Source organism: Tamandua tetradactyla, chromosome 4, assembly GCF_023851605.1.
Source record: "Tamandua tetradactyla isolate mTamTet1 chromosome 4, mTamTet1.pri, whole genome shotgun sequence".
NCBI lineage: Eukaryota > Metazoa > Chordata > Mammalia > Pilosa > Myrmecophagidae > Tamandua > Tamandua tetradactyla.
The window spans coordinates 83,266,080-83,279,313 of NC_135330.1; the positions used below are offsets into that span (position 1 = coordinate 83,266,080).

Consider the following 13,234-nt stretch of genomic DNA (forward strand, 5'->3'; position numbering starts at 1 on the left):
GCCAACGTAGACGTTTGAGATCAAGGCAGAAGTAGCCTAGATGCTAAGCAAGGACTCACAGAAATAGCCAGAAACTAAAGAGAAGAAATCTCTGGCCCTGGCAGATGCTAAGCCAAGAGATGAAACCCAGAGATTTGTCCTGGAGCAGCCAAGTGAAGGCCCGCAGACACTTAGACAGAAAACCACTGGCATCAGAAGGTGAAAGCAACAGCACTGGGAACCGGGAACAAAGACCAGCAGACGGCAGTCACGTGCCTTCCCAGATCACCCTTCCAGTGAGCCAAGGGATCTTTTTCTGGATGCCTTAGTTAGGATATATTTATGGCCTTAGAACTGTAAACTTGTAACTTTATTAAATTCCTTTTTTTAAAAGCAGTTCCATTTCTGTTATATATCATTCCGGCAGCTTAGCGAATTAGAAGGTCATCTCCTTCATTTAAATTAAACTCATCTATCTAATAAGTTACATCTATTTCAGAAATCATCTCCAGTTAATTTGTTGCTGGGCTTGCTAAAACTGTCTTATTTGTGAAGCAGCAATCCATGAAAGCATCTCTGCTATAGCTGTGGTTACTATTCAGTCGACTTTTTTCACTGGAAAGTAAATTTAATTTGTGGGATATGGAAGATTCTGTGTTAATTGCTTCCAGACAACCATTCATTTTGTTACTTCATTCAGATCTGAATAAAAGCTAAGCTAATCATACCATGTTCATTTTAAGCTCCAATAATACTGATAAAAAGCCTTTTGTAGTTCATATAAACTACTTAATGTGAAGGATAGCAGATACTTCTTCAAATAAATTTACCCTTTGATATATGTCTTACGGTCTTATGAGAAAAGAGAAAAAACAATCAGTTTTGCTACACTTTAATAGTTTTTTTAAGGGATTATTTTTTAGGTCTCCTCAGCTACATCAAATAAAAGGTACTGAGTACTCCACAGGGTACAGGGTGCTGTCAAGCACTTTAGAAAATTTACATGACATGGAGAAGAAAATATGGTTCTTGCCCCTGGAGGAGCTTACAATCTAGGGCTCTGACAACTGAGAGTGTAAGTTATTAAGTGAACAACAAAGTGATTTATTAAGGCAAATTCTTCATTCTGTAGTGCTATTGTGGACTGAACCATTTTAGAATTTGGAATTACTCCAACCAAGATAAGTGACAAGACTAGATTCAGTTGAGAACTCTTTCAGGCTCATATAGTTTTTATTAACATCTATCTAGTAAACAGAACTGACCTAACAGACAACTGAAAGTAAAGACTAGAGCTCTTGAAGTGCAAGGGCTAAAACAACTTACCATGATTACTTAATTTAAAAAACAAACTGTATAACTAGGGTTACACAAGTTTAAAAATAGGCCAAGTATTGACACTGCATTCCTCTCATGTTAGCATTGTTCGTTTAAAACAGCGAATATTAAAATAATGTGGGTTCTACACCTAACCCACAGAAAGCCCACCACAAATCAAAAGTTCTGTGTATCAAATATCCACCTCAAGTGTTCTATGAAAGTTTTAGTTATGCCCCATTATTTTATAGTCAAAAGTAATGTAAATAGTCAAATTATAAGCTAATGACCTGTATATGTTCATATGGTTGAATGTCAATGTATCTAAATAAGAAATAAATGGCAAGCCTATCTATATCAGAAAAGAAAAGAGTATCTTTCCAGATGTGCACACTCATCACTACAGGAAGAGGTGTGCAGGTTTTAAGGTTTCACAATCAGTTGTCAGAAAAACTGCAGTTATTCCTGCAGTATCTTGTTAGCATCTGACCCATTTTGTTTAGATTATGTGATTTAGTAGACATTATAACACCACCTGTCTGCTACTTTATGGTAGCTGAATGCTCATAAAAATTTGTAATTATTCCAAGTTGAATCCAACATTAACCCTAGAATCATTATCAGAAAGAACAATGATGCAGAAGTAAGCTAATAAACATAACTAAAACTATACTCACTTTTCAGAAAACAGTCTGGTCACCTGGACACACCCTGGCTACAATTTGGGGCACACTCCCACAGGGGACACCGACCTGGCCAAGGCACCCGATTTCCAGGCAGGACCACTCAGACCAGGATGACTTCAAGCCACCTCTGAGGAACAGCTCATAAGTTTACTGACTGACCTTAGCATAACTGGTCCAATTCATTCTTCTCAAAGCAGTTTAGTATCATCCTACCCATTTCAACCCAAAGTTTGACGTTAACTCAAAACCAAAAAAGTGAGCAGATGCGTAAACTAGCACATTCTTATTGCTGTATTGAGTTTGGAGATGAACCCGCCCTTCCCACAACAGTGTTGTTCTAAGAGGCAGGGGAGGAGTAGTAGTAAATTAGAATAGACTATTAATTGCACAATTAATAGAAAAGTAAAAACATGTCTCCAAATCTGTAATAAGCCCCATATCCAAAGGAGTCTTGTATGTCAGTGACGTGCTGGAGTTGAAATTCTGTGGTACATCTGAGCATCAGACTTACTCTGGCCTACTGGCATGGGCAGAGCTTGCTTTCTGCTTGCTGAAGGGTGAATATGCTACACAGACCTATGATGGTTCCTACTGAATGATAAAATTCACAGAAGTTACAGGACATTCATGTCAGGATCATTCCTTGTGCAAAGTTTGATGTAGATGAAGATAAAGTGGTTTCTTGGTCAATAACTGCAATTTCTTTCTTTTAAAGTCAGTGGGTTTCTTGTATCTGTAACCACAACAAAAAAACTATTGTTTAACAATACCTTGATGAGAAAAGAAAATTAAAGAAAAATACCTTGATGACTGATCTGTTCCAAGATTACATATTGTATATGGGGGAGTAAAAAGAAATACTAGTGACTGTTAACTTAATTTTAATTCCAGATGCTTATCACTTACAGTTCTATTATAATTGGCCCAGGTTTAATTTCATCCATCTCCATGAAAGCAAAACACTTGGTGCTGGTAAATCTTTTCTTAGGCTTGTAGTGTTTGAATTCAAAGAAGATAGCTGCACCTACAGAATTCCATAAAGCAAAATGAAAAAACCACATAAGCCACAGACAGTACATTTCTAGCAAGCCAATCAATTGTCTTTGATCTCCAGAGGCATATGCATGAACAAGCATCAGTTAGCATCATTTTACAAAGTAACCTGTGTCAAACAGTCTCTCTCATGATATGACTATATAATTGAAACTCTTCCGTGTCTGAATGGAGTAACATTTCTTCATATCATCTGATTTTACAAAGTAGAGCAAACTTTTCTGGAACTATACTGACTCGAGAGTATAGAAGTTTTTATTTACAAATAGGAGCATAAACTACTATAGAAAATACAAGATACTTGTTAATTATCAACATTACCTATAGCAATTCACTTCGTAGAAAGGGCATGGTAAAAGAGTTCCTAGAAAAAATTTGAAACTTGAATTGCTTCTCCCCCTGAAACAAAAACTCAAAAATTCAATCTGGCGGGCCGCGGTGGCTCAGCGGGCAAAGTGCTTGCCTGCTATGCCGGAGGACCTCGGTTCGATTCCCGGCCCCAGCCCATGTAACAAAAACGGAGAAACAGAATACAATAAAACAAGAAAATGTTTAAAAATGTTTCCCTTTCTTCCTTCCTTCCTTCCTTCTATCCTTCCTTCCTTCTCTCTGTCTTTCCTTTAAAAAAAAAAAAAAAAAAAAAAAAAAAAAAAAAAAAATTCAATCTTTTGGGTGTTTTGGAGTTCAAACAAAGCAAATCACATACTGGTTCTGTTTCTAAACGTTACCTATTTCCTACTATATTTTAGGAATATATTCAGGAAAAACAAAACACTGTTTCCCTCCCCCCGGAACTGCACATCACTATGGAAGATACTCTAGGTCTAAAGATCCAGCCCACCCCACCCCCACCCCCACAATGAGCAAAAGGGAATGACAAATTCACATAGTTTCATCTCCCCAAAGCCCAGCATAGAAGCTCCCCTCCTCCCCCAAAAAGGTTAAAAATAGAGAAATAACTTGCCTCATCAGTGTAGCCAAGAACAATTAATTTCTCAAGGTGGCACAGAAACTGTGATAAGAAGTCAGGGTTTGACTCTTAACTGGTTACCTATTAATGCTGTCTTAACCAGAGCACCGCCATATCTTGGCTTTTAAAGACCATCAACACACATCTAATACTTAAAACTCACAAGGAATTAGAAGCTTAGCAATATTCAGAAGTATGTGTACAGCCTTGGCACTTGGTCTCAATGGAGTGCCTCCCCTTTAAGGGGGAAAGAAAAGCGAGTCGCTCAGTTACACTGGGCTGTGGGTGGGGGAGAGATGAGCGTATTTAGCCAGTACTCTCAGCTCACGTGAGTGAGTTACAAGAGTCAGGCTCCAGGTGATCTCCTCTCGTAAGTGTATATCCCTCCCATATATGCAGAAGGGTGGCTTCTCTTATCTCCCCCCACAGCAATGATACTATAGAGGTTTTTAAGACAGCAGATCACAATTCGTAGTCTCTTCAGCTAGAGGACTCATCTCCTCTTCATGATTGCCTCTGAGGTCTGAATAAATGTGAAAATAAAATGGTATTTGAAAATGTTAAAGTCCCAAATATGTTTACCACCATTCTAAGGAAGTAAATTTTTTAATTATTCATCTGCATCATCAGTAAATAGATTTCTTGCATCCCTGGTACACACAGCTTTGTACTTCATGCTGTACATAAGAAAGAACAAAATGTAAAGTGAAAATAGCTAAGAAGATTAAATGAAATGCTTGTAAACATGAAGAAAGTACATTAATTTGCACTGATATGGGTTAAACCACAGTAAATGAAAATAAATTCAAAGCTGTAGAGAATGAATAAAGTCAAATTCCAAATACAGTTCTACTTTGAGCATTGTGCTGGTTTGAAAATATCATGTATTCCAGAAAAGCCATGTTTTAATCCTGATCCAATCTTGTGGGAGCAGCCTTTTTATTAAACCCCTGTTCAGTACTGTAGGATGGAAACTTTATTTCATTTATTTTTTAACATGGGCAGGTACCGGGAATCAAACCCCGGTCCTCTGGCATGGCAGGTGAGCATTCTTGCCTGCTGAGCCACCGTGGCCTGCCCCGTAGGTTGGAAATTTTGATGCGCTTATTTCCATGGAGATGTGACAGGCCCAATTGTGGGTGTAAACGTTTGACTAGATGGAGATGTGACTCCACCCATTCCAGGTGTGTAGGAGCCAAAGGGTTAAAACAAGACCTGCAGAATTTCCTGGGAGCAGCTGGTGTCCCTGGGTGGGCAAGAAACTGAGGAGATTGTTACTTGCTTTGTTTGGAACAGTCTGGGAGGAACAGAATGTTTGTTTACCCCCAAATGGTTACTTAAGTATGAAGAAAGTTAAGTACTTTGTTTCCTCAGGAAACCCTGTAGTATATAAGCAGGAGCTGGTGCAGAATAAAGTTGTCTGTTGTTTGCTAAAGTTAAGCTTCAGACCCCCTGAGATCTGTCTCTCTCTCTTTCTTTCTCTCTCATCATTCCTTAATATCCTTCGAGCTCCGTTTCATAGGAAGCAACACAGGTGGGTCCTGATGACCTTACTGAAATCTTTTAAAAAGAGGAAACACTCTGGAGAGAGAGAAATGACAGAAACAAGAGAAACAACAGAAGCCTCAGAGCCGAAAGAAACCTCACAGCAGAGCTGACACAGATGTGGCCACAAGGAGAACAGACACAGGTGTTTGGAGGTGCTTGGAACCCAGCAGACATCACCATGAGATGCTGAGCAAGTCAGCACCTTGAGAGGCAGGTGCCGGCCACCTGCTGAAAAGGTGTCCTTCACCCATGGAGGCTCCTTGAATTAAGATGACCTCTGGTTGGTGCCTTCATTTGGACACTTTCACTTCCCTAAAACTGTAAACTTGTAACTTATTAAATTCCCCTTTTGAGAAGCCTTTCCAGGTCTGGCACATTGCATTCGGGCAGCTAGCAAACTAACAAGCATCTTATGAATCAAACATCAAGAACACAGTGTAATAAAATAGAAAAGTTAGCACATGAACATTCCCGCTCATCACTATAGAAACATTTCTCAAAGCAATGGAGCTAAAAAAATTTGTTAATATTTTTACTCAAATCATACTGAAAGTCCTTCAACATTACTGATTTAGCACCTCTTCTCTACTATTCCTCTGACATGGTGATTCTTAAAGTGTGGTGTTTATCGGCATCACCTGGAAGTCTCGTTAAGACACAGACCATTAAGTCCTGCCCGCAGAGGTTCAGATTAAGCAGGTCTGAGGTAGGCCCCAGCATCTGCATCGAACATGGTTCCAGGTGACCTCTGCTCCCGGGGCTGCACTCTGAGAACTGGGGTTCAAACAGAGCCCTGGAATGGTGGGAGAACAGAGCAGAGGCAGCACCAGATTTGAGAAGTAAAATATCAACTGTTTTAGAGGCTGAGGCAATCATTCAAATGGCATGTGTATATCTTGTACAAGCTTCCTGCTGTACTTGAAAATTTCAAAAATTCCAACTGAACTTTGAGTGATAAAGGAATTCTGAAGTCTTCCTTTCAGAGAAAACTGACATTCCCACTGGGCAAAATGATAGGGAAGTTTTCCATTCTAAGAACTCTTTAACCTGGAAATATAACCACCTTTTTAAAAATTTGCTTTAGTCCTTTTCCATCCTCCTGCTAACTAACTGCAAGTTACAGTATCTTTCTACATAATAAATCCAGCTATAGTTCTTTGAATTGTTAGAATCTTAAATATTCTATTCAGAGTCTTAGGGAGCTCCTGCTTCCCCTAACTCTTGGGTATAAGGACATTTTTCATTCTATTTTGTTGTTAAAGGCAATACATTTTACTATCAAAGAATATTTGAATATTTAAAGATATCAAGTATTGTGGAACTAGATAATACAATTGATAACTACTAAATTAAAAAAAAAATCTGTATTTCACACAACTCAACAAATATTTGAGACATTTACTTATGCCAGGCATGCAGTGTGCCCAGCTCATAAGGCACACAAACATGAATAAAGGATAAGATGAGGCTTCTGTCCATAAGAAGCCAACTGTTTAGGATTACAAACCTTTGGTTAATTTTTCAACATGCTTCTGGAGCTCAATGTCCACATTAAAATGAACATATGTATCTTCTTTCCTTGAAGCCACAGGAGTATCTTGCACAGGAGTTAAATCTATGCCATTCAGATCTAGAGAGGAAAATAAAAGCTTCTACTTAGAAGTACATAAAGACACATACTAAAAAAACAAAAAAACTGGAAAAAAACCTGCAAACAAACTGCCAAGGGTTATCTTTCCTAAAGAGACAGGAAGAAAGCTGAAAGAAGATTCTCAGGCTAGTAGAAGGCCCTATATTCTGAGCTCTTCAGGTATCTGATGGGCTGGTTTCACAGAGGTGTGTGGAGGGAGCAGCAGGGAGGAGTGGGGAGAACTCACGGAGAGGGGAGCAGGAAGCCTTACCATAACCAAGGCATAAAAGGAAGATTGGAGAAGACAAAATTTGATCCTTGCAGTTAAGACATGAGGCAAGAAAAGTTTTTGGTTTTCCTTAGGGAGTAAGCCACTATATTTTGGTGTGCAATAAACATCTGGAATTTGAATGATATATCACAATGGGGTCCCTGCCCTTAATGCCCAACCTTAGTCAAAGCTTGGAAAGGCCTTTAAATCTAACATTATCAGAATTCTCCTGTTGTGTTCAAGGCAGAAAACCAAAAGAAGGACCTGTTAATGAACCTGCTGATGAAACCCTTCCATCAATGAACAGTTTGTTGTACACATAACGTATATGTGTGTATGGTTTAATCTTCTGGAACCAAGAATCTTCCAGTTTAATCAAATTCAACATGAATTTATTTAATGATTACTCGGTGTTTATGTATTATTCAACAGACCCATCTTAGGGAACTTAACTCAGCAGATTGTTTAAACACTTGAACAGATTATTTCCATTCCTAATGATATTTACGCAAAAACATGTTTCAGTTCAACTTGTATGCAAAAGTAATAAAATGTCTATGACATTATCATTAAAATGTTTGTTGCTGTTTTACAGTGTATCTTCCTAACTGAGATCTGCAGACAGCCTATGAAATAACCTGGGGTACGAATACTTCTAGTGGGCCATGCACTTGATGACCCGAATACTTTCTAGTGGGCCATGCACTTGATGACCCGAATACTTTCTAGTGGGTCATGCACTTGATGATCCGAATACTTCCAGTGGGCCATGCACTTGATGACCCGAATACTTTCTAGTGGGCCATGCACTTGATGATCCGAATACTTCCAGTGGGCCATGCACTTGATGACCCGAATACTTTCTAGTGGGCCATGCACTTGATGACCCGAATACTTTCTAGTGGGCCATGCATTTGATGACCCGAATACTTCTAGTGGGCCATGCATTTGATGACCCGGATTCTTTCTAGTGGGCCATGCATTTGATGACCCGAATACTTCTAGTAGGCCATGCATTTGATGACCCGGATTCTTTCTAGTGGGCCATGCATTTGATGACGCGAATACTTTCTAGTGGGCCATGCATTTGATGACCCGGATACTTTCTAGTGGGCCATGCATTTGATGACCCGGATTCTTTCTAGTGGGCCATGCACTTGATGACCTGAATACTTTCTAGTGGGCCATGCATTTGATGACCTGGATATTTTCTAGTGGGCCATGCATTTGATGACCCGAATACTTCTAGTGGGCCATGCATTTGATGACCTGGATTCTTTCTAGTGGGCCATGCACTTGATGACCCGAATACTTTCTAGTGGGCCATGCATTTGATGACCCGAATACTTTCTAGTGGGCCATGCACTTGATGACCCGAATACTTTCTAGTGGGCCATGCATTTGATGACCTGGATATTTTCTAGTGGGCCATGCATTTGATGACCCGAATACTTTCTAGTGGGCCATGCATTTGATGACCCGGATTCTTTCTAGTGGGCCATGCACTTGATGACCCGAATACTTTCTAGTGGGCCATGCATTTGATGACCCGAATACTTTCTAGTGGGCCATGCATTTGATGACCCGGATTCTTTCTAGTGGGCCATGCATTTGATGACCTGGATATTTTCTAGTGGGCCATGCATTTGATGACCCGAATACTTCTAGTGGGCCATGCATTTGATGACCCGGATTCTTTCTAGTGGGCCATGCATTTGATGACCCGAATACTTTCTAGTGGGCCATGCATTTGATGACCCGGATTCTTTCTAGTGGGCCATGCACTTGATGACCCGAATACTTTCTAGTGGGCCATGCATTTGATGACCCGGATTCTTTCTAGTGGGCCATGCATTTGATGACCTGGATATTTTCTAGTGGGCCATGCATTTGATGACCCGAATACTTCTAGTGGGCCATGCATTTGATGACCCGGATTCTTTCTAGTGGGCCATGCACTTGATGACCCGAATACTTTCTAGTGGGCCATGCATTTGATGACCCGGATTCTTTCTAGTGGGCCATGCATTTGATGACCCGAATACTTCTAGTGGGCCATGCATTTGATGACCCGGATTCTTTCTAGTGGGCCATGCATTTGATGACCCGAATACTTTCTAGTGGGCCATGCATTTGATGACCTGGATATTTTCTAGTGGGCCATGCATTTGATGACCCGAATACTTCTAGTGGGCCATGCATTTGATGACCCGGATTCTTTCTAGTGGGCCATGCATTTGATGACCTGGATACTTCTAGTGGGCCATGCATTTGATGACCTGGATACTTCTAGTGGGCCATGCATTTGATGACCCGAAACAGCAGAGGCCAAAGCAGCACGGCCGCAGTGTTGTGGAGCATGGCCTCTACATATTAAATTCTTCTCTACGTTTAATTTGCTCTTCTTTTGACTGAAACGTGGGTTGTCTTTGCTATTAATGAATCCGTGGGTCTGAATTTATTTCTATGATTGATAGAAGTTTGCTCCGTTTAATTTCAGCCCCTATCTGTTTCTTTGATTCGCCTCAAACTGGAAATTAAAGTAAGCCACTTGGATGAGCTATGCAGTTACTTTTGATTAATAGCATGGCAGCTTCCTCCTCAATCACCCAATAATTATTCTTTAAAACCATTAAATGTCTTACAAATGAAGTGCCTGGCAACAACAAAAGAATTCAACCATTTTGATTTTCCTCTCAAGTCAAAGACTGAAAAAGTTATATTCAAGGAATCACTGGATTGCCACATTTGGTAGGAGAAACACACAAATCCTAAAAGTAATCAGGTTTAATACCCCACTTTTTAGAGAAATGCTTCATTTTTTAAAGGCCCCACAGGACTACATTCAGATAACAGATGTTTGTAGATGTGTCCTATTTTCCTGTCTCTGCTGATAATTCATTGAAGGCTGATTCTCATCCACCCCTGCAGAACTGTCCTATGTACAAAGCTCTCTTGGATAGGAACAAGAGAGACTAAATTAGGAGGGACGGGAAAACGGGAGAACACTGGGCTTTGCAGAGAAAACCACACATCCTTGGAAGGTAAGGGACGTTTTGCTAACCTGTTTCCTGAAGAATGCAGCTTCTGCTGTTAAAGACAGTGTGAATGTCTAGTCCACTCCTAGATGGAATTTTAAAAATAAAAACACAGATACAAAGAACAACTCAAAAGCAAAGGTGAGTATAAATTATATAAATAGGAAAGTATTTTAAGCAAATCTCTCAGAAATGTTTGGGGGAAGGAGAGGCAGTCTCTCTCCTTCCAGGTATCATGCCTCATTGTAGAAAGGACTCAAATGAGCTGTCACGGATACAAGACCAAAACAAAAAACAAACAAACAAAACTGTCCCAAATGAAGAGCAATGGCATCAAATCCATGAGAGGAGAAGACGGAGACAGAGTTGTTTACCCTTTACACTAACTGTGATGTAGGGGTCGATGCACTGCCCGGCGTCTTTCAGGCCGATCTTCTCAATCGTGATGGTGAGTAAGGTCATGCCTGGTTCTGAGGGCAGCCTCGGTAATAAAGTACCTGCAACAGAGAGACAGCAACACAAGTCAGCGCCACCAATTCCTTCAGAATAAATGTTCTGGCAAACATAGTGAAGATACAACCTTGCTCTCAACCGACTTCCTAACTACCAAGTATTATTTTGGTTTCTGAAACCCCTGAAACACTCGGTATTATCGTTTTTAAACAAATATTTAATTATACACCAGAAAACCTGCCCTTCCATGCCTCAAAGCTAAAACGGAAATGACTAGTTCAAGCACCAGGAAGCCCAATCATAAGCTGCCACATTATCAATAACGCACACCGTACACTCATACAGCGATTGTTACATGAAGTGGCAGGACAACGACAAGAAAAGCTTTTTAAGCATTATCCTAAAGTTTGAGAAACTTAAAACCAGAATTGATCAAGTCCTTTAGTTACTACTGATGGAATAAATAATTTACAATTTAATATTTGTGCATTTAAATAATTTTACAATCTGATTTCCCACTCTACATGAGCCTATTCTATATAACCTATTTAACCAGAAGTTAATACCACAGAGAACGTCACATAACAACACAAGCGCAACTCTATTTGAAATCTTCATCCATACGTCAATTTTCAAATAAATGAAAAACCATTCCAAACTACAAGAGAGCATTCCTCCATTGATGAAATGATATGAAGGAAGAAATCGATCGTATAGTTTGTTCACTTACTGCAATCATCTATGGAGAACAGATGCACACAAAAAGGTTGATTTATTCCATTTTAATCCAGTATATATACAGTTTCTCAAACTATAGACAATAATTTTGGTGGACACTTTTCAAGTTGATGATGAAATATTTCATGCACATGCATCAATCGACCTGCCATATTAAAAATAAGTTATCATTTGAACAACTTAAACAAGCTTGAGGGAATTTTTTGGAGTGATGGAAATGTCTAAAATTGGATTGTGGTGATGGTTGCACAACTCTATAAATTTATCAAAAATCTTTAAACTGCATGCTTCTAATAGGTGGGTTTTATGATATGAAAATCATAACTCAATAAATCCATAAAATTAATACTAGTAAAAATATGAAAGTTTGTGTTTTCTAAATTTATAGTATGGGAATTACACAGAAAATGCAGGTATAGAAAAGAGTCCTCATTACACCATTGCACTGAGAGACACTCATGGGCGTGGGGTGTTATCCTACATGCATGCCCGATGTAAAACCCCTTCATGCTGTCTCCCTCTGACTGACATTTTTAGAAATGAAGGCAGCTCTAGAACAGAGGTTTTTAACTGCATTCTATGGGATGAACTTCAGAGTTAAGAAACACCCAGAAATTTTATGAAAATTTTGGATGCATGAATTTATCTGAATTTTTCTGGAGAAAGGTCTGTACTCATATCAGGGTCTCAAAGGGATCTGTTCTCAAAAGGGGTTCTGAAAAACTGCTTTAGAAAATGAGCATTACTCAAAGTAGAGATAAGTTTCAAATTCAAAGTTTGGTTGTGTTTGTGTAGAAGACTGTTTAAGTGAATTATCCAAAATGGAGGCTGAACTTTTTAAACTACTGGAGATATTATCTGTGAGTTTTAATTTGCCATATGTTTCTGTTTTCCAATGTCACAGAAATACCAGTCTCAACTGGTGATACTTGGTGAAAGAAAATTTGGGGCTGTAACAAAAAAGTCTAAAAAGCAGTAAATCAAAATGGAACACTTGAAGTATTGAACGCCATTTCAAAAGTAAAAATATAACATTACTTTAGCACACTGAATAGCTCTCACAAACCATGCTGCCAAATTTCAAAAATTAAGTTTTCTTATATTACGGTTTATAAAAAGGTCTTTAAGTTCACCACTATCTAGCCCTTTTAACCTTTTCAAATTGTGAAATCTAACATATATTCAGCAAAGCAAATAAAACAGATATACAGCTTAATGAAAAACTGGAAAGCACACCTCCACGTAACTGCCACTCAGGTGAACACATTAAACATTACGCCAGGGGCGCCCTCCAGCCCCCATGCCTTTTCCTAATTGCTCCCCACTATACTGGCTTTTAACATAATTATTAGAAAGCATCCCTATATAACACAGTTTTGCCTGCTTTCGAACTTTAGATTCGTTACCAGCAGCTGTAGTTTGCTCATTTTTGTAATTATATAGTTTCAGTTGTATAAACATAACACAGTTTATGTATTCATTCTTATGCAGATGAACATTTGAGCTGCTTCAAATTATTGGATACCGCTAACAAAGCTGCTATAGATATTC

The 13,234-nt window shown here is 39.1% G+C and overlaps 1 protein-coding gene across 4 annotated transcripts in view; it reads right to left on the reverse strand.

Moving 5' to 3' along the window:
- Positions 1-855: 855 nt before the first annotated feature.
- Positions 856-13,234, reverse strand: part of AIDA (axin interactor, dorsalization associated) — a 74,567-nt gene continuing 62,188 nt past the window's right edge. For 3 of the 4 annotated variants that reach the window (XM_077157931.1, XM_077157932.1, XM_077157933.1), the window contains 4 exons: positions 10,867-10,989; positions 7,061-7,183; positions 2,889-3,006; positions 856-2,715 (listed from right to left, as the gene is read on the reverse strand). In XM_077157931.1, the coding sequence (XP_077014046.1) occupies positions 2,619-2,715; positions 2,889-3,006; positions 7,061-7,183; positions 10,867-10,989 (461 nt within the window). In that variant the 3' untranslated portion in view covers positions 856-2,618. Of the gene's footprint in view, positions 2,716-2,888; positions 3,007-3,356; positions 3,400-7,060; positions 7,184-10,866; positions 10,990-13,234 lie in introns of all 4 variants that reach the window. The other variant, XR_013174392.1, reaches the window with a different exon arrangement.